Here is a 25,889-nt window from a genome sequence, read left to right on the forward strand (position 1 = left end):
CTCTTCAACGTACAGTCTTCAACGTACAGTCTTCAACGTACAGTCTTCAATGTACAGTCTTTTCAATGTACAGTCTCTTCAACGTACAGTCTCTTCAACGTACAGTCTCTTCAACGTACAGTCTCTTCAACGTACAGTCTTCAATGTACAGTCTCTTCAACGTACAGTCTTCAACGTACAGTCTCTTCAACGTACAGCCTCTTCAACGTACAGTCTCTTCAACGTACAGTCTCTTCAACTTACAGTCTCTTCAACGTACAGTCTCTTCAACGTACAGTCTCTTCAATGTACAGTCTCTTCAATGTACAGTCTCTTCAATGTACAGTCTTCAACGTACAGTCTCTTCAACGTACAGTTACTTTGTAATAATAATGTACCTGTAACTGTAACAGACATAAAACAAATATAGACACATATATATAACGTGGATTAGACGTTGAATTGACAGATAGACTGACACTGTTATCATAGTTATCAGCTTAGGCATTGTCTTCCGTATATTATTCAAGTGTGAAATATGGTTTATCTGAGAAGCTTCTGCATAGTTTGAATACCTAGCCTACTTTTGTTTGTCCATTTAGTATGGTATTTATGGTTTGTTAATAATAGCTGCACACACATTCAGTGTGGATGTGGCTTTGGCCACAGCAGGTTCAAGGTTAATGTCAGGATAGAGTAAACAGAAAAGTTGTAAAACTGATGTTGAAAACAGTGTAAACAGTCCATGCATTTCATCGTTCTCATTCTGTGTTCCAGTGATGAATGGCCACAGCAGGTCCTTACGGGGGAAGGAGCTCTTCCTGAGGCCCAGAAGGAGAGAGGCTATCCAGGCCAGAGAGAGGGCTGAGAGAGGAGAGGCCCGGCGGGAGAACCACAGGACCTCTACAGGACCCCCAGCCAGGACCTCCAGCACCACCCACAGTCTTCGCCACAGCAGACCCAACAAGGAGCACCCAAAGCAGGTACACCATGGAGACACAGATGGGCTGGGATGGAGAGTACCTGGGCTGAATCCCAAACGGCACTCTATTGAATATTCTCTATGTAGTGTACTACCCTTGACCAAGGCCTATAGGGCTCTGGACAAAAGTGGTGTACTATATAGTGAATAGGGTGCCTTTCGGGACAGATTAAGTGTGTATCTTAATGGTCTGATGCCAGCATGCCAGTCTGTTAGTGTTGGCCCCAGTATTCTGTCGCTGCTGGAGGGTTTACATTTCCTGTCCTCCTGGTACAGCTTCCTGTTGGCTACAGACATGCTGACCTCTCTTATCTCTCAAGCCAGACTTCCCCTTCCCCTCGGCCTTAACTAACCCCTCAACGTTTACCAATCTGATCTGTAAGGTTTAAGGAAGCAATATGGTGGAAACTCCACCATGACACTGCTGACATAGTGACGTTGTTCTGTATGGCAACTGGGAGCAGTGATGCCCTCTGGTGGGCGGAGTGGGATGGTTCCCTCATTCTTCCCAGCAACGCTCAGCCCCTCCCCGACACACACACACACACACACACCTTTATGCAGAGGAATAATACTGACAGTTACTGGCTTCATGTACATAACCTTGGCAGACATACGTCATTAAGAATATTTAGCATGAGTGCTATTTCAAACACATTCCAATTTGGGTCTTCATTCAGTCTCTGATCCAAATGGCACCCTATTCCCTATGTAGTGCACTACTTTTGATTGGTGCCCTATGGGCTCTGGACAAAAGTAGGCAACTATATAGAGATTAGGATGCCATTTGGGACACAGACCCTGATCTCCTTTGTGCATCTGCTGTTGTATAGGAGGGATGCCAGAAACCTCTCCCTGTCCTTGGCAAACCAACAGGTGACAGATTGTCTGGTGTCCTGTCCACCTTGGTGTGGAACTAATCAATTACACCTCAGTAAGAGAGGAGATCTGAAGTCTGTAATGTTCCACTACTGTATATGATCAGGTTAAAACGTGGACCGATGGTCAATGATGAAATGTACAGCAGCTATAGATATAGAAGGAGAAGACATACTGGACCGAGGTATAAATGATGATGGAGCTAGGTATAAATGATGATGGAGCTAGGTATAAATGATGATGGAGCTAGGTATAAATGATGATGGAGCTAGGTATAAATGATGATGGAGCTAGGTATAAATGATGATGGAGCTAGGTATAAATGATGATGGAGCTAGGTATAAATGATGATGGAGCTAGGTATAAATGATGATGGAGCTAGGTATAAATGATGATGGAGCTAGGTATAAATGATGATGGAGCTAGGTATAAATGATGATGGACCGAGGTATAAATGATGATGGACCGAGGTATAAATGATGATGGACCGAGGTATAAATGATGATGGAGCTAGGTATAAATGATGATGGAGCTAGGTATAAATGATGATGGAGCTAGGTATAAATGATGATGGAGCTAGGTATAAATGATGATAGAGCTAGGTATAAATGATGATGGAGCTAGGTATAAATGATGATGGAGCTAGGTATAAATGATGATGGAGCTAGGTATAAATGATGATGGAGCTAGGTATAAATAATGATGGAGCTAGGTATAAATGATGATGGAGCTAGGTATAAATGATGATAGAGCTAGGTATAAATGATGATGGAGCTAGGTATAAATGATGATGGAGCTAGGTATAAATGATGATAGAGCTAGGTATAAATGATGATGGAGCTAGGTATAAATGATGATGGAGCTAGGTATAAATGATGATGGAGCTAGGTATAAATGATGATGGAGCTAGGTATAAATGATGATAGAGCTAGGTATAAATGATGATGGAGCTAGGTATAAATGATGATGGAGCTAGGTATAAATGATGATGGAGCTAGGTATAAATGATGATGGAGTTAGGTATAAATGATGATGGAGCTAGGTATAAATGATGATGGAGCTAGGTATAAATGATGATGGAGCTAGGTATAAATGATGATGGAGCTAGGTATAAATGATGATGGAGCTGGGTATAAATGATGATGGAGCTGGGTATAAATTATGATGGAGCTAGGTATAAATTATGATGGAGCTAGGTATAAATGATGATGGAGCTAGGTATAAATGATGATGGAGCTAGGTATAAATGATGATGGAGCTAGGTATAAATGATGATGGAGCTAGGTATAAATGATGATGGAGCTAGGTATAAATGATGATGGAGCTAGGTATAAATGATGATGGAGCTAGGTATAAATGATGATGGAGCTAGGTATAAATGATGATGGAGCTAGGTATAAATGATGATGGAGCAAGGTATAAATGATGATGGAGCTAGGTATAAATGATGATGGAGCTAGGTATAAATGATGATGGAGCTAGGTATAAATGATGATGGAGCTAGGTATAAATGATGATGGAGCTAGGTACAAATGATGATGGAGCTAGGTATAAATGATGATAGGGCTAGGTATAAATGATGATGGAGCTAGGTACAAATGATGATGGAGCTAGGTATAAATGATGTTGGAGCTAGGTATAAATAATGATGGAGCTAGTTATAAATAATGATGGAGCTAGGTATAAATGATGATGGAGCTAGGTATAAATTATGTTGGAGCTAGGTATAAATAATGATGGAGCTTGGTATAAATGATGATGGAGCTAGGTATAAATGATGATGGAGCTAGGTATAAATGATGATGGAGCTAGGTATAAATAATGATGGAGCTAGGTATAAATGATGATGGAGTTAGGTATAAATTATGATAGAGCTAGGTATAAATGATGATGGAGCTAGGTATACATGATGATGGAGCTAGGTATAAATGATGATGGAGCTAGGTATAAATGATGATAGGGCTAGGTATAAATGATGATGGAGCTAGGTATAAATGATGATGGAGCTAGGTATACATGATGATGGAGCTAGGTATAAATGATGATGGAGCTAGGTATAAATGATGATGGAGCTAGGTATACATGATGATGGAGCTAGGTATAAATGATGATAGAGCTAGGTATAAATGATGATGGAGATAGGTACAAATGATGATGGAGCTAGGTATAAATGATGATGGAGCTAGGTATAAATGATGATGGAGCTAGGTATAAATGATGATGGAGCTAGGTACAAATGATGATGGAGCTAGGTACAAATGATGATGGAGCTAGGTATAAATAATGATGGAGCTAGGTATAAATGATGATGGAGCTAGGTATAAATGATGATGGAGCTAGGTATAAATGATGATGGAGCTAGGTATAAATGATGATGGAGCTAGGTATAAATGATGATGGAGCTAGGTATAAATGATGATGGAGCTAGGTATAAATGATGATAGAGCTAGGTATAAATGATGATAGAGCTAGGTATAAATGATGATGGAGCTAGGTATAAATGATGATGGAGCTAGGTATAAATGATGATGGAGCTAGGTATAAATGATGATGGAGCTAGGTATAAATGATGATGATGTGAGATTTCCAAAAAGTACTTATTTTTGATAATCATCCTTGTCTATTGCAGGTTTCAAAAGTGAACAGGCTGTCGCGTGTATCGTCAGCTACCGTACGCAACTCCTGTGCCAAAAAGCCCCCGGCCTCCCGACCACTGCTGTCCAGAACTGTGAAGTCCGCAGCCACAGCGCTTCCCAGGGGCCACGTCCGCTACACCAAAGCCAGACTTCTCAAAGAGGCCAAACTCACCGTGGGCAAAAGAGCCTCCTCCAAAGCTCGCCAACCCCTGAAGAACCAACGGCGCTCTGCCTGTGGCAGTGCCCGCCGCCACCCACGCCCACCACACTCCAACTCAGGAAAACTCTCAAGTGGCGATGCAAAGACTCCCAACAAACAGAAGGTACAATCCAACAAGGCAGCCGGCAGGTGTTGCCTACAACGAGCCAACGGGCAGCTTCACCCACGCCGATGTGGCGGTAAGCAGGTACTGCAGGGGCGTGAGGGCGTCAGACACTCCAAGAGACGTCTGGGGCTCCCAGCTGAGGAGAGTCCAACAGAGACACCGGAGTCTTCGCCGGAGGTCAAAAAGGTTAGACTGCAGGTCAAAGCCCCGGAGACGCGAAGCAGCAGGAAGGTCAATGTCCAGGAGAAGGCTGTGGCGGGGTCCGGCGGCCATCTTGGTAAGGTCACGTCATCCCGACCTTCCTCCTCGGAGCAAAGACCCAAACGAGCCTCCGCTGGCAAGCTGATGTTGACCCGACAAGCACAGCCCATACCCCCTACTGCTAATACTACTACTACTGCTAATACTACACCACCAGCTAAGAACACTACTTCTAAGAAAACTTTCCAGGGCACCTCCAAGAACACTTCCCATGTCACTTCCAAGGGCACTTCCACCTCCACTTCCACTAGCTCAGCAGCCAAGGTGAAACCAGGCACCAGCAGCCCAGCTAAACCAGCAGCAGAGCCTAAAGCAGCAGAGAGGCAGCGGGAGAGTGGGGAGAAGAGAGGTGCAGCACCGTCCCTAACCGAGGTGCCAGTGTTCAGACCCAGTCTGGAGGAGTTCCACGACCCTCTGGTGTATGTGGAAGCGGTGCGCGGGCAGGCAGAGAGCTATGGGCTGTGCAGGGTGGCTCCTCCTCAGGACTGGAGGCCAGAGTGCAAGCTGAAAGAGGACATGAGGTTTGTGACCCAGGTGCAGCACATCCATAAGCTGGGTCGGCGCTGGGGGCCCAATGTACTCCGGCTGGCCTGCATCAGGAAACACCTCCAGGCCCAGGGCATCTCCATGGAGGACCCCCCGCTCATAGGTACATTTCTGTAGGACTGATACTTAGTGTGCATCCCAACTGGCACCCTATTTGCTACATAGTACACTACTTTTGACCAGAGCCCTATGGGGGCCCTATGGACCCTGGTCATAATTAATGCACTAAATAGCGAAAAAACATTTCATTTGGGACTAAGACTGTCACTAAGGTTTAATGTCAAAGACATTTAGGGAGCTACAAATAGTTCCTCCATATCCTGTTATTCTAGTACAGTTTCATCTTATTCTAGTACAGTTTCATGACATTCTAGTACAGTTTCATGACATTCTAGTACAGTTTCATGTTATTCTAGTACAGTTTCATGACATTCTAGTACAGTTTCATGACATTCTAGTACAGTTTCATGTTATTCTAGTACAGTTTCATGACATTCTAGTACAGTTTCATGTTATTCTAGTACAGTTTCATGACATTCTAGTACAGTTTCATGACATTCTAGTACAGTTTCATGTTATTCTAGTACAGTTTCATGACATTCTAGTACAGTTTCATGTTATTCTAGTACAGTTTCATGACATTCTAGTACAGTTTCATGACATTCTAGTACAGTTTCATGTTATTCTAGTACAGTTTCATGACATTCTAGTACAGTTTCATGTTATTCTAATACAGTTTCATGTTATTCTAGTACAGTTTCATGACATTCTAGTACAGTTTCATGTTATTCTAATACAGTTTCATGTTATTCTAGTACAGTTTCATGACATTCTAGTACAGTTTCATGTTATTCTAATACAGTTTCATGTTATTCTAGTACAGTTTCATGACATTCTAGTACAGTTTCATGTTATTCTAATACAGTTTCATGTTATTCTAGTACAGTTTCATGACATTCTAGTACAGTTTCATGTTATTCTAATACAGTTTCATGTTATTCTAGTACAGTTTCATGACATTCTAGTACAGTTTCATGTTATTCTAGTACAGTTTCATGACATTCTAGTACAGTTTCATGTTATTCTAATACAGTTTCATGTTATTCTAGTACAGTTTCATGACATTCTAGTACAGTTTCATGTTATTCTAGTACAGTTTCATGACATTCTAGTACAGTTTCCTCTTATTCTAGTACAGTTTCATCTTATTCTAATACAGTTTAATCTTATTCTAGCACATATGTCAACTCTACATAGAGTGGTTATCTATCAGGTTTTACAGTTTGAAGTTTCCTCTTGTTAATTCAGTGTGCTGCTAAAGGTTTCCTTCTGAGGGAACTATACTATAGTTAAATGGCTTCTCCCAAATTACCTCTGATCCCCTCATCCTGACCTCTGAACCACCTCTCATCATGACCTCTGAATCACCTCTCATCCTGCCCATTGGCTGCTGCTGATTGCTCTTAGTGTGTTTGTAAGTGAGACCTTGATTCTGACCTTACCTATTGAGGAAGGATTACAGTTCCTCTGCCAGGTGGCAGCTTTGATGAGATTACACTGGGAGAGATGGGGGTTGTCAGGATCCCCGACACACACACACACACACACACACACACACACACACACACACACACACACACACACACACACACACACACACACACACACACACACACACACACACACACCACAAACGACTAGTATAGCTCACACACAGTCAAACACACACACTCTCACACACACTGACAACCCCCAGACCAGTAGCAGTGTGTGTGAGTGAGTGAGTGAGTGAGTGAGTGAGTGAGTGAGTGAGTGAGTGAGTGAATGAGTGTGTGTGTGTGTGAATGAGTGAGTGTGTGTGTGTGTGAGAGAGTGAGTGAGTGAGTGAGTGAGTGAGTGAGTGAGTGAGTGAGTGAGTGAGTGAGTGAGTGAATGTGTGTGTGTGTGTGTGTGTGTGTGTGTGTGTGTGTGTGTGTGTGTGTGTGTGTGTGTGTGTGTGTGTGTGTGAATGAGTGAGTGTGTGTGTGTGTGTGTGTGTGTGTGAATGAGTGAGTGTGTGTGTGAATGAGTGAGTGAGTGTGTGTGTGTGTGTGAGAGTGAGTGTGTGTGAGAGTGAGTGTGTGTGTGAGAGTGAGTGGTGTGTGTGTGTGTGTGTGTGAGAGTGAGGGTGTGTGACAAATGGGGAACAGGATCATGGCTGTCTAAACCAGGCTGTTCTGGCGAACAGAGCCAAGTCATTCATTCATCAAACATCCACAGCCTCTCATCTAGAACATTTGGCTGTAATTTGTTTGAAAGCTTATTGTAAATGTAGTGAATGTTGCTGCTTTTTCAGAATCCATGTTTATCAGCCCCGTTGGTCCTCTCTATATCCTCCCAGATGTATACAGTATATCCATTTTAACCTGTGTTCTACTATCTTGGTCATGGGCGCCCACAGGGTGTGCATGCTTTTGTTCCAACCCAGCACTAACAGCCCAGTACTAATACACCAAATCAACCAATCATTATTAAGCCATGTGGTTTCACAGAACCAGGATTAAAGAACATTGTTTTAACCTCCTTGTTCTGTGTTCTGTCTCGCCCCCCTTCATTCCCTTCTCTTCCTCCTTATCCTCCCTCCTTCATTCCCTCCTCTTCCTCCTTCATTCCCTCCTCCATCCCTCTCTCTCTTCCTCCTTCATTCCCTTCTCTTCCTCCTTATCCTCCCTCCTTCATTCCCTTCTCTTCCTCCTTATCCTCCCTCCTTCATTTCCTTCTCTTCCTCCTTATCCTCCCTCCTTCATTCCCTTCTCTTCCTCCTTATCCTCCCTCCTTCATTCCCTTCTCTTCCTCCTTATCCTCCCTCCTTCATTCCCTTCTCTTCCTCCTTATCCTCCCTCCTTCATTCCCTTCTCTTCCTCCTTATCATCCCTCCTTCATTCCCATCTCTTCCTCCTTATCCTCCCTCCTTCATTCCCTTCTCTTCCTCCTTATCCTCCCTCCTTCATTTCCTTCTCTTCCTCCTTATCCTCCCTCCTTCATTCCCTTCTCTTCCTCCTTATCCTCCCTCCTTCATTCCCTTATCTTCCTCCTTCATTCCCTTCTCTTCCTCCTTCACTCCCTCCCTCTCTTCCTCCTTCACTCCCTCCCTATCCCTCTCACCCTTCTTCACTCCCTCCCTCCCTCTTTCACTCCCTCCCTTTCACCCTCTTTCCCTCCCTCCCTCCTTCACTCCCTCCTCTTCCTCCATATCCTCCCCCTCCCTCCCTATCCTCCCTCTCTCTCTCTCCTCCACTCCCTCCTCTTCCTCCTTATTTTCCCTCTCACCTTCTTTCACTCCCTCCCTAACCTCCATCACTCCCTCCTCTTCCTCCATATCCTCCCTCTCCTCTTCCTCCCTCTCTCTCCTTCACTCCCCCCCCCCCTCCCTCCCTCCCTGCCAGGCGGATGTGAGTTGGACCTGGCCCGGTTCTTTCAGCTCATCAACGACATGGGCGGCATGCAGCAGGTCAGCGACATGAAGAAATGGAATAAGCTAGCCGACCAGCTCCGTATCCCCAAGACTGCACAGGTACGGTACTGCTTCAAGGCTGCATACATGGTACCCCGTTCTCTATATAGTAGACTGCTTTTGACCAGGGTCCATAAGGCTCTGGCCTACTATATAGGGAATAGGGGGCCATTCGGTACTCAGCCTCTTGTGTTGACCATGATGCTGTTCTGTAACAAACAATTCCTTCCGGCATCCGTGTCTTGTAGTGTTTCATCTACACTGAAGTGGGTCATTTTGTTTTTATCCTACTTTTTTATTTGAGATTGACTTCTGATGAAAACCAACAGCCAGCCCAGCTAGCTGCATAGCTAAGTATAGCACTTTGACATTTGATGTTAACACTGCCCTCCCTGTCAACTGTCAACTGTCAACTGCAACGTAATAATATCCTACCACCCGACCACAGGATCGTCTGGCCAAGCTGCAGGAGGCCTATTGTCAGTACCTACTGTCCTACGACTCCCTGGACCCCGCTGAGCGCATCCGCCTGGAGAGGGAGGTGCTGGAGGAGAAGGGGAGGCTGGAGAAGAAGAGGGGCCCCTGGAGGGCCACTCAGATGACTCCCAACAGAGCCTGCTCCAGCTGCCCCGCTGTGAGCCCAAGAATGGCCTGGTAAACGGGGTGATCCGGAGGAACGGCCTGCCCAGGAACCTGGAGGAAGGAGCGAAAGAGGGGAAGAAACAGGAGAAGGACATGTGGCTGAGGTCCAGCAGGAGGAGACTGTTCTCTCAGGAGAAGAAAGGAGGAAGAGGACGAGCAGAGGAGGAGAAAGAGTTTCTTAGCGACCAGCACAAGTGTATATACAGGGTAGGTCATGTTGGCCTCTTTCTCTGGCCCTGTACACACTCAGGTTGAACAACTGATGTACAACACATTTGGCACAACAAATGTGATACAACAGACAGTTTTTCTGGACCAAAATAATTACTCAAGCATAGTGGAGGCACTACAACATGCACCGTGCTTGTGTAAATATTCGATTGGTTAAGTCTATTGGTTAATGAGCTCTGTGGTAGCTGTGTGTGGGCAGATTGAATACAGTGCAGCACTGTCAATACAGTGTGTATAGCTGTTAGTGCCTGGAGGCAGAACTACAATATCCCTGGTTCAGTTGCTCTCACATGGAATATAGGTCATTGCACATCTAGAAGCACAGAGGCCACACACACGATCAGACACACACCTCATTTTGACAACACGTCACCTCATGTCAACTTATCACTGCCAGTATCTCTGTCTTGATGCTCCATGATGATCTTCTGTTGCTCACACTTCTCTTATCAGTAGTATCAGTTAGTTCTTCTGTAGTATCAGTTAGTTATCATGTAGTATCAGTTAGTTATCATGTAGTATCAGTTAGTTCTCCTGTAGTATCAGTTAGTTATCATGTAGTATCAGTTAGTTATCATGTAGTATCAGTTAGTTATCATGTAGTATCAGTTAGTTCTCCTGTAGTATCAGTTAGTTCTCCTGTAGTATCAGTTAGTTCTCCTGTCGTATCAGTTAGTTCTCTTGTAGTATCAGTTAGTTATCATGTAGTATCAGTTAGTTCTCCTGTAGTATCAGTTAGTTATCATGTAGTATCAGTTAGTTCTCCTGTAGTATCAGTTAGTTCTCCTGTAGTATCAGTTAGTTCTCCTGTCGTATCAGTTAGTTCTCTTGTAGTATCAGTTAGTTATCATGTAGTATCAGTTAGTTATCATGTAGTATCAGTTAGTTATCATGTAGTATCAGTTAGTTATCATGTAGTATCAGTTAGTTATCATGTAGTATCAGTTAGTTATCATGTAGTATCAGTTAGTTCTCCTGTAGTATCAGTTAGTTCTCCTGTAGTATCAGTTAGTTCTCCTGTAGTATCAGCTCGTTCTCCTGTAGTATCAGTTAGTTCTCCAGTAGTATCAGTTAGTTCTCCTGTAGTATCAGTTAGTTCTCCTGTAGTATCAGTTGGTTCTCCTGTAGTATCAGCTCGTTCTCCTGTAGTATCAGTTAGTTCTTCTGTAGTATCAGTTAGTTCTCCTGTAGTATCAGTTAGTTCTCCTGTAGTATCAGTTAGTTCTTCTGTAGTATAAGTTAGTTCTCCTGTAGTATCAGTTAGTTCTCCTGTAGTATCAGTTAGTTCTCCTGTCGTATCAGTTAGTTCTTCTGTAGTATCAGTTAGTTCTCCTGTCGTATCAGTTAGTTCTCCTGTAGTATCAGTTAGTTCTCCTGTAGTATCAGTTAGTTCTCCTGTCGTATCAGTTGGTTCTCCTGTAGTATCAGTTAGTTCTCCTGTAGTATCAGTTAGTTCTCCTGTCGTATCAGTTGGTTCTCCTGTAGTATCAGTTAGTTATCCTGTAGTATCAGTTAGTTCTCCTGTAGTATCAGTTAGTTCTCCTGTCGTATCAGTTAGTTCTCCTGTAGAATCAGATAGTTCTTCTGTAGTATCAGTTAGTTCTCCTGTAGTATCAGTTAGTTCTCCTGTAGTATCAGTTAGTTCTCCTGTCGTATCAGTTAGTTCTCCTGTAGTATCAGTTAGTTCTCCTGTAGTATCAGTTAGTTCTCTTGTAGTATCAGTTAGTTCTCCTGTAGTATCAGTTAGTTCTCCTGTAGTATCAGTTAGTTCTCCTGTAGTATCAGTTAGTTCTCCTGTCGTATCAGTAAGTTCTCCTGTAGTATCAGTTTGTTCTCCTGTTGTATCAGTTAGTTCTCCTGTAGTATCAGTTAGTTCTCCTGTAGTATCAGTTAGTTCTCCTGTAGTATCAGTTAGTTCTCCTGTAGTATCAGTTAGTTCTCCTGTCGTATCAGTTAGTTCTCCTGTAGTATCAGTTAGTTATCCTGTAGTATCAGTTAGTTCTCCTGTAGTATCAGTTAGTTCTCCTGTAGTATCAGTTAGTTCTCCTGTAGTATCAGTTTGTTCTCCTGTAGTATCAGTTAGTTATCCTGTAGTATCAGTTAGTTCTCCTGTAGTATCAGTTAGTTATCATGTAGTATCAGTTTGTTCTCCTGTAGTATCAGTTAGTTCTCCTGTAGTATAAGTTAGTTCTCCTGTAGAATCAGCTAGTTCTTCTGTAGTATCAGTTACTTATAGCGTTTTATCTCTCAGTTTGACTTCCTACTTTTTAAACCTGGCTCGTAGGGACTATTCTGTCTGTGAATGCCAGCATAGCTGGACCCATATGAAATCAATATATTGGGCCATAATAAGATATACAGCAATCTCCTCCACACATGTGGGAAAGCTTACAGTGACTGACTGTCGTCCAACCAACCAGGGATTTTCCTGGCACATTCATACAGGCTCTCAGTCTCTGTCCCTGCCCGGCTGTCTGTCGTGTATCTGAGCTTATGTCCCAAATTGTGCCCAATTCTCTGTCGCGTGCACTACTTTTAACCAGGGCCCTTAGGGCTCCGATCGAAGTAGTACTCTATATAAGGGAATAGTTAGCCAATTGGATAAGGGAATAGGGTGCCATTTGGATAAGGGAATAGGGTGCCATTTGGATAAGGGAATAGGGTGCTATTTGGATAAGGGAATAGGGTGCTATTTGGATAAGGGAATAGGGTGCTATTTGGATAAGGGAATAGGGTGCTATTTGGATAAGGGAATAGGGTGCCATTTGGATAAGGGAATAGGGTGCTATTTGGATAAGGGAATAGGGTGCCATTTGGATAAGGGAATAGGGTGCCATTTGGATAAGGGAATAGGGTGCCATTTGGGAGGCAACCTGAGAAAACCGTCTGGATGGAAGACTCCCCTTCAGAATGTGCTGAGGCTGCAGCAGCGGGGAGAGGAAGGAAGATGATGTCATGCAGCACAGTGACATCCACATGTATCATTTTTGTCTGGCTGTTCAACTAACTCTCCCATCTGGTTGGCTGTGATAATCGTTACATTGACAGTGGTCTGCGTCCCAAATCACATTCCTATTCCCTTTTCTGATGCACTTCTTTTGACCAGAGCCTGTTCAAAAGTAGGATGTCGTTAGGGACAGGGACAGTGTATCAAGGGACATAAAAGACTACTTCCTGTATGGTCCTACTAGTCTCTTTGGTTGTGCTTCTGAGTCATTCGATTGGCAGGATATCAAAACACCTCAGTCCATAAGCTCGTACACTCTTTGTGTTGATGATTTGCTGTGATAATCTTTACATTGACTGTGTATCAGGGAACTTGAAAGGGACTGTAAGGTCTCAGCTCTCTCTTTGTGTTTCTCTATGGCAGGGGAAGTCGGTTTCTCTCACTACGTTCTACAGGACAGCCAGGAATACTATGAACATGTGTTTCAATAAGGAGCCTGGGACGGCTGAGGTGGAGGTAAGGTCTACATATCCCAAACTGTTATATACCTGCTACGTAGGTTGCACTACTTAAGGCCCTATTCAGGTTTCAGAGAAGTTGACTTAACATGGACTTAAATAAATAAATAAAAAATTGACTTGTCCATATTTTATAGACATAAATCCATGTTCAGTCTACTTATTTCAAGTCTGAATCGGCCCTTAGTGCACTACTTTTGGTCAGGGCCCTGCTTTTTGGGACGCAACCATATAGTCATAATGAATAAGGAGTATAATTCACTGGGACCGTAAGTAGTATAATTCACTGGGACCATAAGTAGTATAATTCACTGGGACCATAAGTAGTTTAATTCACTGGGACCATAAGTAGTATAATTCACTGGGACCGTAAGTAGTATAATTCACTGGGACCGTAAGTAGTATAATTCACTGGGACCATAAGTAGAATAATTCACTGGGACCGTAAGTAGTTTAATTCACTGGGACCGTAAGTAATATAATTCACTGGGACCGTAAGTAGTATAATTCACTGGGACCATAAGTAGTATAATTCACTGGGACCATAAGTAGTATAATTCACTGGGACCATAAGTAGTTTAATTCACTGGGACCATAAGTAGTATAATTCACTGGGACCGTAAGTAGTATAATTCACTGGGACCGTAAGTAGTATAATTCACTGGGACCATAAGTAGTATAATTCACTGGGACCGTAAGTAGTATAATTCACTGGGACCATAAGTAGTATAATTCACTGGGACCATAAGTAGTATAATTCACTGGGACCGTAAGTAGTATAATTCACTGGGACCATAAGTAGTATAATTCACTGGGACCGTAAGTAGTATAATTCACTGGGACCATAAGTAGTATAATTCACTGGGACCATAAGTAGTATAATTCACTGGGACCATAAGTAGTTTAATTCACTGGGACCATAAGTAGTATAATTCACTGTGAGCATACGCAGGATAATTCACTGGGACCATAAGCAGTATAATTCACTGGGACCATAAGTAGTATGGAGATGACTGATCAGGTCATTTCTTCTCTCCTTTTGTCTTTCTTGTCAGCCATCCCACTGTGATCTACTGTCACTACTTTTCATCTACATTAATGCAATAATGTTTCTGTCTGTGATTGCAGCAGGAGTACTGGAACATCGTGGAGCAGAGGGAATGTCATGTTGCCGTGCACTGTGGGAAAGTGGACACTAAAACTCATGGGAGTGGCTTCCCAGTTGGAAAGTCTGAGACGTTTTCAAAGTAAGGGCCTAACGGCATCATCCTATCACATGGATGGAGGATTTTGAATTTCCTGCTTATTCCCTCCTGATTCCTGGAATCTTCCAACTGGGATTTCTGGAGAACCGGGGAACTTTTGGAAAGTTAGGGGAATTTTACAACCCTATAAGGACATGCATAAAATATGTGTTCTGTTCTCTTGTCTCCACTCAAGACATGGATGGAACCTTACAATCCTTCCCAATAATTCAGGATCCATCCTACGCCATCTTGGTGCTGTGCCAGGTAATCATCTATACCTATGACCCTCTCCTGTTACACAGGAGGACAGTCAATTGTATTGTAATACAGACAGTTGTAAGTAGCTGCAGAGTGAACTGAAGGACTCCCATCAGCTTAACCACAACAGTTCCTTGAATGTTTGTTGCGTTCGTTTTTTGTTGTTGTTTTATACAGTATATCCTCATTTTTGGTGACACAATTCAATAGCATTCTGCTATGAATTAAGTGAACTTGAACTGACTAGAAAAGATTGACAGTCTACTATGTCTTCCTTTGTGGTTGTACAGGAGTGACCATTCCTTGGCTGAACATCGGCATGGTCTTCTCTACCTCATGCTGGTCGCGAGACCATCACCGCCTTCCATACATTGATTACTTACACACTGGTGCTGACTGCATTTGGTAAGTAGTGGTTCACTGCTCACTGCCCTCTGCCAGTTTAATCCTTCGGTCACTCAGCTTCACCACCTGCCACAACCAATGGAGAACGAGCTCAGCGTCAGTTAGTCAAGCCTGATCAAATAGAACTGATGGAGATTGATTTAATAGAACTCCCTGAGCGTGGTCAGTACAGTATGAAGGAAACCCTGTATAGCTCAGTAGGTAGAGCATGGCGCTCGCAACACCAGGATAGTGGGTTTGATTCTCTGGGCCATCCATACGTAAAATGTATGCAGTATGACTAAGTCTTTATTGGATAAATCTGCGAAATGGTATATATTTAAGAAATAAGGCACGGGGGTGTGGTATATGGCCAATATACCACGGCTAAGGGCTGTTGTTAAGCACGACAGTGGAGTGCCTGGACACAGCCCTTAGTCGTGGTATATTGGCCATATACCACACCTCCCCGAGGTGCCAGGAATTCTTGAAAGACGGTACAATATAAACTTTTCTTCCACAAATATTTATATCTTCCACAATAATATATATATCACACCATGTGAAGGAACAACCTCCTAATTCAGAAATGTTTTTCTTATAAATTACAACTAAGTGGATTTATGTCAACTCAGTCAGACACCATAAAATGCATTTCATTTGTACATTTATTGTCCAAGTCTTTGAAGACCTTGTTTTTTTTAATTCTATCATTACATTATTCAAATATGAAATACAAATCTCCAAACTTATTTTTACAACGCTATATAATGCTCCAGGGCTAATTTTGTTAGCATTTTGGCATGTTTTTCTAGATTCAGAACATTTATTAGCATTTTGGCATGTTTTTCTAGATTCAGAACATAAAACATTTATTAGCATTTTGACATGTTTTTCTAGATTCAGAACATAAAACATTTAGCGTTTTGGTATGTTTTTCTAGATTCAGAACATAAAACATTTATTAGCATTTTGACATGTTTTTCTAGATTCAGAACATAAAACATTTAGCGTTTTGGCGTAAAACAACATTTATAAAGGAAACATGATCCCTTAGATCTATCACAGCAAATATGTCAACAGTTTAACCATGTGTTGCAGAAGAGTGATTCAAATATTTTTTTATAACAATAAAAAAGAAAAAAAAGTTCATAAGGGGTTTAGCCATCAGTGACGGAGTTGACAACAGAAACTCAAAACAGACATTTTTGCCTCAACGTATTTTACATTTGTAAAATATATTCAATTATTCTTTCAGCACTCTGACGGAGTTGACGTTAGCGTTACCGTGGTGATTTGACGTTGACGTTACCGTGGTGATTTCTATATTGTTTGTTTAAAACATATCAGATAGCAGAGAACTTTCCAGACCATGAGTGGTCTTGTTGCACTACATGTAATGAGAACATGAATAAGAGGTCATTATGGTAGAGCTCACCCTGCTCATTCCTGATTTGAGTGGACCAAATCTCCAGACACATCTTTTAGGAATCACAGTTTCGAGATAAGGGCTATTGCAAATCACTACACTTTTTTGGAGAGTTTGAAATTGGGATCCTTTTCTCCAGACAATGGCATTTCCGGGTATAGAGCCAACATGGAAATGAATAATATTGAAAATATTTAGAAAATTCCGAAAGCAAATCTTTCCCCTCAAAATTCCCCTTAATGTAATTGTTGAGCTCAAATAAAATCCTATAAAACTACAATAAAAAATTGCCAGACAAGGATATTTGTTATTTACTAGTGCCATGACGTGTCCACTAACTCCAACATGTTATCATATAGTGATACACAATTAGATCCCTGTAACCCATGTACCCCGGTGTTCAGGTACTGTATTCCTGCTGAGGAGAAGGTGAAGCTGGACAAGGTGGTTCACACACTACTGCAGGCTAATGGAACCCCAGGACTGGAGATGTTGGAGAACAACATCATGGTGTGACTGCAGGATACACTGTCCACACATACACTATAAACACGGACTACAGAAACACTGTCCACACATACACTATAAACACGGACTACAGAAACACTGTCCCCCCCTACAGTATAAACATGGACTACAGAAACACTGTTCCCCCCTACAGTATAAACATGGACGACAGAAACACTGCCCCCCCCTTACAGTATAAACATGGACTACAGAATCACTGCCCCCCCCTACAGTATAAACATGGACTACAGAAACACTGTTCCCCCTACAGTATAAACATGGACTACAGAAACACTGCCCCCCCCTTACAGTATAAACATGGACTACAGAAACACTGTCCCCCCTACAGTATAACATGGACTACAGAAACACTGTCCTCCCCCTACAGTATAAACACGGACTACAGAAACACTGTCCCCCCTACAGTATAAACATGGACTACAGAAACACTGTCCCCCCCCTTACAGTATAAACATGGACTACAGAAACACTGTCCTCCCCCTACAGTATAAACATGGACTACAGAAACACTGCCCCCCCCTTACAGTATAAACATGGACTACAGAAACACTGTCCCCCCCCCCTTACAGTATAAACATGGACTACAGAAACACTGTCCCCCCTACAGTATAAACATGGACTACAGAAACACTGTCCCCCCTACAGTATAAACATGGACTACAGAAACACTGTCCCCCCCCCCCCCCCCTTACAGTATAAACATGGACTACAGAAACACTGTCCCCCCCCTATAGTATAAACATGGACTACAGAAACACTGTCCCCCCCCTACAGTATAAACATGGACTACAGAAACACTGTCCCCCCTACAGTATAAACATGGACTACAGAAACACTGCCCCCCTTACAGTATAAACATGGACTACAGAAACACTGTCCCCCCTATAGTATAAACATGGACTACAGAAACACTGCCCCCCCTTACAGTATAAACATGGACTACAGAAACACTGTCCCCACACATACACACTGTGCTCTGGTGAAAAGTTCTGCACTATATAGGGAACAGGGTGTAAGTAGTGCACTATATAGGGAACAGGTTGTAAGTAGTGCACTATATAGGGAACAGGATGCCATTTGGGATGTAGACTTGGTCGTTAGGTAATACATGTTCTCTGTCTCTCTCCCTCCCGCCAGATCTCTCCGGAGGTGCTGTGTCGAGCGGGGGTCAAAGTGCACCGGACCGTCCAGCAGAGTGGCCAGTTCGTCGTCTGTTTCCCTGCGGCGTTCGTCTCCAAGGTGTGCTGCGGCTACAGCGTCTCCGAGACAGTGCACTTCGCCACCCCCCAGTGGTTGAACACGGGATACCAGGCTGCCAAGGTTGGAGCCCCCCGTCGTATCAATACTTGAAGGAAAAGCTATTAGTTGAAAGAAGAGTATAGTTTAATTCAGTACATAATGTATTATAATGTTACGTGCCATGCTAACATTACTGTAGTATTTAGTATAGTGTTACTAGTCATTGGCATCGGCATGTTAAGTGTTGTTTTCACAGATAAAGTTGCAAAATCAGTTTGTTTAAAGTATTGGTTTTCAGCATTAATACATCAATTCTCCATTAAAAAAAATCTGAATTACTTTGCTGTTACAATAAAACATATATATATATATATTGTTATTCAAGACAATTTTAAAATGGTATAAATGTCTTTGCTAAAATTAACGAAAATCCATTTTCGTTTAGGGGTCTGACCACATAGAGTATGAACTCCTGTACCTGTCCTGTACCTCTCCATGCTCCTGTACATCTTGGGGTGGCCAGTTTGACTGAGTTCCAGTCCTGAAAGCTCCTCACGAAGGAGTGGTAAAACCAGGCTCTAAAGTCTGACTTAACCAGCTTAGTTTAGTCAGTCAGTCAGTCAGTCGGTCTGTCAGTCAGTTCAGATAGAGTGGACAAACTGAGGGTAGAGAGTGCCTCTGTGTACCCAGTGTTCCGCTGGTCAATTCAGTATCAAAGATTCTGTCATCCACATGGATCTTAGTTCCCTTCACATCTACTGCATGAAAGGAGGGATTTGTGAGGGTTCACCAAACTGAGCACCTCCATTAATCTGAACTGGGATATGTTGTGAAAAGACCCTGTCATATCAAATGTTCAAATATCTCTTACCTCTCCTTCCCAGGAGCTGAAGTGCCGACGCATAGAGAGGTCCTTCTCCATGGAGAAGTTGCTGTACCAGATCGCACTGTCAGAATCCAAACGGGAGAATGGTGGCGTTCTGAGTACCATGACCTCACTTCTCAAAGACCTCAGGTTGGTTTAACTATTTAACCAATAGCAGTATTATCATTGTAGATCACAGTATCAATAGCAGTATTATCATTACAGATCACAGTATCAATAGCAGTATTATCATTGTAGATCACAGTATTATCATTGTAGATCACAGTATCAATAGCAGTATTATCATTGTAGATCACAGTATTATCATTGTAGATCACAGTATTATCATTGTAGATCACAGTATCAATAGCAGTATTATCATTGTAGATCACAGTATCAATAGCAGTATTATCATTGTAGATCACAGTATCAATAGCAGTATTATCATTGTAGATCACAGTATCAATAGCAGTATTATCATTGTAGATCACAGTATCAATAGCAGTATTATCATTGTAGATCACAGTATCAATAGCAGTAGTATCATTGTAGATCACAGTATCAATAGCAGTATTATCATTGTAGATCACAGTATCATCATACATGGAATGTAACTCTACTCTTAAAAGGGCAATCTGGGATTCAAAAAATGACAAAACAGTCACCCCACCACCTGATGAATAAACAGCAGTCACCCCACCACCTGTTGAATAAACAGCAGTCACCCCTCCACCTGTTGAATAAACAGCAGTCACCCCTCCACCTGTTGAATAAACAGCAGTCACCCCTCCACCTGTTGAATAAACAGCAGTCACCCCTCCACCTGTTGAATAAACAGCAGTCACCCCTCCACCTGTTGAATAAACAGCAGTCACCCCTCCACCTGTTGAATAAACAGCAGTCACCCAACCACCTGTTGAATAAACAGCAGTCACCCCTCCACCTGTTGAATAAACAGCAGTCACCCCTCCACCTGTTGAATAAACAGCAGTCACCCCTCCACCTGTTGAATAAACAGCAGTCACCCAACCACCTGCTGAATAAACAGCAGTCACCCCACCACCTGTTGAATAAACAGCAGTCACCCCTCCACCTGTTGAATAAACAGCAGTCACCCAACCACCTGCTGAATAAACAGCAGTCACCCCACCACCTGTTGAATAAACAGCAGTCACCCTCCACCTGTTGAATAAACAGCAGTCACCCCTCCACCTGTTGAATAAACAGCAGTCACCCCTCCACCTGTTGAATAAACAGCAGTCACCCCACCACCTGTTGAATAAACAGCAGTCACCCCACCACCTGCTGAATAAACAGCAGTCACCCCTCCACCTGTTGAATAAACAGCAGTCACCCCTCCACCTGTTGAATAAACAGCAGTCACCCCACCACCTGTTGAATAAACAGCAGTCACCCCTCCACCTGCTGAATAAACAGCAGTCACCCCTCCACCTGTTGAATAAACAGCAGTCACCCCTCCACCTGCTGAATAAACAGCAGTCACCCCTCCACCTGTTGAATAAACAGCAGTCACCCCTCCACCTGCTGAATCAACAGCAGTCACCCCACCACCTGCTGAATAAACAGCAGTCACCCCTCCACCTGTTGAATAAACAGCAGTCACCCCTCCACCTGTTGAATAAACAGCAGTCACCCCTCCACCTGTTGAATAAACAGCAGTCACCCCTCCACCTGTTGAATAAACAGCAGTCACCCCTCCACCTGTTGAATAAACAGCAGTCACCCCTCCACCTGTTGAATAAACAGCAGTCACCCAACCACCTGCTGAATAAACAGCAGTCACCCAACCACCTGCTGAATAAACAGCAGTCACCCCTCCACCTGTTGAATAAACAGCAGTCACCCCTCCACCTGTTGAATAAACAGCAGTCACCCCACCACCTGCTGAATCAACAGCAGTCACCCCACCACCTGCTGAATCAACAGCAGTCACCCCTCCACCTGTTGAATAAACAGCAGTCACCCCTCCACCTGTTGAATAAACAGCAGTCACCCCACCACCTGCTGAATCAACAGCAGTCACCCCTCCACCTGTTGAATAAACAGCAGTCAACCCTCCACCTGTTGAATAAACAGCAGTCACCCCTCCACCTGTTGAATAAACAGCAGTCACCCCTCCACCTGTTGAATAAACAGCTGTGGGGTGGGGCTGGAGAAATGTAACCACTCGAGAATCAATAGCTATACATCATTCATTTAAAAAGTACAACATGTTACCTATCTCAAATTGACCCTTTCCACAACTGAAAAAAAAAGTAAACAGTAGCCATTGATGACAGACGATACACCAGTCTGCTCTACCTGTTCCAGGGACACAGAGTTGAGACAGCGCAGGGATCTGTTTGACGCCGGGCTGCGGTCTGTTGCCCGCTACTGTAGCCATGACAACCAGGCCTCGTCAGAGAGCAGGAGGATCCAGCGCCAGTGGCTGAGGCTCGACCCCTCAGACCGACGCTGCCAAGTGTGCCAACACCTCTGCTACCTCTCCATGGTGAGTCTTTACTGGGCCGGGAAGCTTGGGCACAAACATCGGCAGGGATTCAATCAAAGGCATGTTGTCGGCAAGAACACTGTACGGCCTTCTAAAAGGCCATTTCCCTGATGTTCGAGGAGATGGCATCAATGGTTAAGTCTGCAGATGGGGGTTCAATCGTGAATGTCCTGGAAAAAGACCGGTCTTACTTTACAGTCCCTGAAGGGAAAATGTGTTTATTCTGTCCTGATGGCATGCTCCTCATGTCGCTGCAGATGGTTCAGGAGGGAAAATGTGTTTATTCTGTCCTGATGGCATGCTCCTCATGTCGCTGCAGATGGTTCAGGAGGGAAAATGTGTTTATTCTGTCCTGATGGCATGCTCCTCATGTCGCTGCAGATGGTTCAGGAGGGAAAATGTGTTTATTCTGTCCTGATGGCATGCCCCTCATGTCGCTGCAGATGGTTCAGGAGGGAAAATGTGTTTATTCTGTCCTGATGGCATGCTCCTCATGTCGCTGCAGATAGTTCAGGAGGGAAAATGTGTTTATTCTGTCCTGATGGCATGCTCCTCATGTCGCTGCAGATGGTTCAGGAGGGAAAATGTGTTTATTCTGTCCTGATGGCATGCTCCTCATGTCGCTGCAGATGGTTCAGGAGGGAAAATGTGTTTATTCTGTCCTGATGGCATGCTCCTCATGTCGCTGCAGATGGTTCAGGAGGGAAAATGTGTTTATTCTGTCCTGATGGCATGCTCCTCATGTCGCTGCAGATGGTTCAGGAGGGAAAATGTGTTTATTCTGTCCTGATGGCATGCTCCTCATGTCGCTGCAGGTGGTTCAGGAGAGTGAGAACGTGGTGTTCTGTCTGGAGTGTGTCCTGCTGTACGTACAGAAACACAAGTCCTGCCGAGGCCTCAAAATGATGTACCGTTACGACGAGGTACTACAGTACACTACACACTACTACAGTAAACTTCACACTACTACAGTACACTACACACTACTACAGTACACTACACACTACACTACTACAGTACACTACACACTACTACAGTACACTACACACTACTACAGTACACTACACACTACACTACTACAGTACACTACACACTACTACAGTACACTACACACTACTACAGTACACTACACACTACTACAGTACACTACACACTACTACTGTACACACTACTACAGTACACTGCACACTACTACAGTACACTACACTACACTACACAATACTACAGTACACTACACTACACACTACACTACACACTACTACAGTACACTACACTACACACTACACTACACACTACTACAGTAAACTACACACTACCACAGTACACTACTACAGTACACTACTTTAAATTCTTTCCAACATTTGATGTAACCTTATTTAACCAGGAGAGTGAAAATTCTCAGAACATGAAAGCAGTTCGGTTCAACACCATCAATACATTCATAGTCCAGACCTCCATTATTAGGCAGTAGGAGGACGTCAATTACTCCACCCACTCTTCAATGTCAACCCACATTCTTCTTCTCCCGATTCCAATTCCTCTTCCTCTCAGGACCAAATCAACCATCTGGTGAGCAGAGTGTGTGGGAGAGTGCTGGAGAAGAGCGGCGCTGAGAAGAGGAGAGGGACGAGAGGACTCCAGGGCCCTGGGGAGGCGTCCACCCCGGCCAAACGCAGCGTCCGAAACAGAACCTCCATCACTGTGTCCCTCACCCGCCTCCCCTCCTCCACCCTGCCCAAGACCGCCCTCAGCTCTAAATAACTCACATCATCATGGGCCGCGTTCCATTACTTCACATCCTTCCTTCCTGGGTTCTTTGAGGTAAACACAGATTTACAAGTGGTTAGGTTACTACCACCCAATTACTGTCACCAATCCAAACGATTCACACCGGTGATTACTTCAAAGGAAGGAAGGAAGGAAGGTAGGAAGGAAGGACTTCTGCAGTGTTCCAACAGGACCAGTGCTTCACTACGGTACATTTCTCTCTGCTCAGTGTGGAGAATGTGCTCCTTAAACCACGGCTTTTGCACTAGAGTTTAAAAAACAACATGTTTTTAAGAGGCATTAATGGCTGGATTCAGTTCTGAATCGGAGGATCCGCGTTACAGCTCAATTGAAATTTGAAGGCAACGTTCCCGCGTATCTCAGCTCAATTGGAAATTAGCTTTAAAATGTTAGCGCGGATCTTCAGCGATATGGATTGAAACCCAGCCCTTCGTCCAATACTGTATATTGTATCTAGATATCACAATATCCTCCTAGCTACACCTACCGTTATTACCTACAGACTTCACTTCCCTGGTGCTACATCTTGGTGCTCAATTTATACTGTCATTGGTGTAGTAGTAGTAATAATAATGATCATTTCTCTTTTGCTCAAAGCCATTGGACTGCATCCTGAACTGTGAACACGTTTTTAGATTTGTTACCAATAAGTTGATTCTACACACAGTTTTGCGTTAGACTCCAACCAGTAATAAGGCTCTTCAGGGGTTTGTAATACATGAATTACCATACTAAGATTTTTCCAGCGGAGCGCAAAAAGTGGGTTGTGTTTATTAGTGCTAAACGTAGCAAAATGTTTTGCAAACAGAAAAAAAAACAAGCGTTCCTTATTGGACATGTTCAGGTAGTCCCTCCCCGTTTTGGCCCTTTTGCTTCCGTTTGGTTCCTAGTGAATATGACCCTGGCCTCAGTATAAAACAGGGCCCCGTCTCAGATCATTGATGTTATAATTATTTAGACAATTGGCCAAGAGTGGGACGGTAATCATGGGCTTCACACCGCTCATCTGACCATTTTGGTGTGAAACACTTGTGCCTAAAAAAAAATGCATACTAATAATTTTCAATCACTTCTGGTGCCGATAGTTTTTGTTTTGTGACCAAGTTATCCACTCTAGACCCTTACAGGCTCTTGACCTGCAACTCTTGGGTCTGCGGGACTGCGTTCCAAATGGCAGCCCATCCCCTATTTAGAGCACTAATTTTGACCCGAGCCCCAAGGGCACTATATAGGGAATAGGGTGCCATTTGGGAGAGTCACAGTCCAGGTGTTTTATCAAAGAACAAAAAGTGAAAACCACAACAGCATTGTACATATAAAACATTGTCAATGTCTAAAGATACATGTACCTGAGCCTTTTAAGGAATGGAATGCAGTGTTGTGGAGTAGGGGATTTATGAAGACAAAGCCTTACCCCCCCACCAGTTACTTCATCTGTGGCTACGTTGACACTCACGGGTTGTGATACAAAAAACATCTAGAATTACACCAGCGTTGTGGAGACGGTGAAATGGTTGTGTAAACATTTTTTTGTGCAGACAAAAAAATATATATATATTGTATCACAACCCTTGTGTCAACTGTGTTGGACATTAGTTGTATGGGGCCAGGGTTGCCCTGGCAACACGTATGGAGAAGTGCTGCATAGTTTGAATCCCCTCGTTTTTTACCGAAACTTTTTTTTTATGAAAAGGGAAAATAAGTAGAAGAACAATAAAAATGCTAAAATCTACTATGTACAGAAGGATAAACTCCTGTTGTTGCACTCCAGCCTCGCGAGTCCTTTCAAAGCAGCTTGTTCAGACCCCTTACAAAAACAAGCCATTTTCGAAGTTCACATATATACAGAGTTGGATGTTTTTTTTAAAAAGCGTGCTTAATGTTTTGGTTGTTTTTTTTACAACAGGCTCATTACAGCCGACCGTCTCATTTCTTATCTCCTGTTCTGTTTTCCTTCCATGCTGATTCAAGTTGGACAATGACCGTTTTATTTTCTATTTTATTTGTTAGTACCCATTAAGGTTGAATAAAAAGGTTTGACAGTGTCTATCCAAATGTGTTCTTCTCAGTGCCGTGTGTCTGTACCCTCCAAGCATCCTTCCCAAACATCTCTGTGTTTAAGAACCACCAAGCTATTCTAGTTATTGACTTCAAAGCTTTGGTTTAAACTCCCAGTGTAATGTCTGAAGAATGCAGTAC

The 25,889-nt window shown here is 43.2% G+C and overlaps 1 protein-coding gene across 1 annotated transcript in view; it reads left to right on the top strand.

Annotated features, from left to right (window-relative positions):
- Window positions 1–25,737, top strand: part of LOC135532815 (protein Jumonji-like) — a 33,736-nt gene extending 7,999 nt beyond the window's left edge. Inside the window, 15 exon segments of the mRNA XM_064960247.1 lie at window positions 757–962; window positions 4,470–5,712; window positions 9,035–9,162; window positions 9,551–9,674; window positions 9,677–9,951; window positions 13,346–13,438; window positions 14,569–14,687; window positions 14,881–14,951; window positions 15,236–15,350; window positions 17,163–17,268; window positions 18,424–18,606; window positions 19,410–19,540; window positions 21,722–21,902; window positions 22,718–22,825; window positions 23,454–25,737. Of these exon segments, the coding sequence (XP_064816319.1) occupies window positions 757–962; window positions 4,470–5,712; window positions 9,035–9,162; window positions 9,551–9,674; window positions 9,677–9,951; window positions 13,346–13,438; window positions 14,569–14,687; window positions 14,881–14,951; window positions 15,236–15,350; window positions 17,163–17,268; window positions 18,424–18,606; window positions 19,410–19,540; window positions 21,722–21,902; window positions 22,718–22,825; window positions 23,454–23,663 (3,293 nt within the window). The 3' untranslated portion in view covers window positions 23,664–25,737.
- Window positions 25,738–25,889: the final 152 nt, after the last annotated feature.

This window comes from Oncorhynchus masou, unplaced genomic scaffold, assembly GCF_036934945.1.
Source record: "Oncorhynchus masou masou isolate Uvic2021 unplaced genomic scaffold, UVic_Omas_1.1 unplaced_scaffold_2044, whole genome shotgun sequence".
Classification (NCBI taxonomy): Eukaryota; Metazoa; Chordata; class Actinopteri; order Salmoniformes; family Salmonidae; genus Oncorhynchus; species Oncorhynchus masou.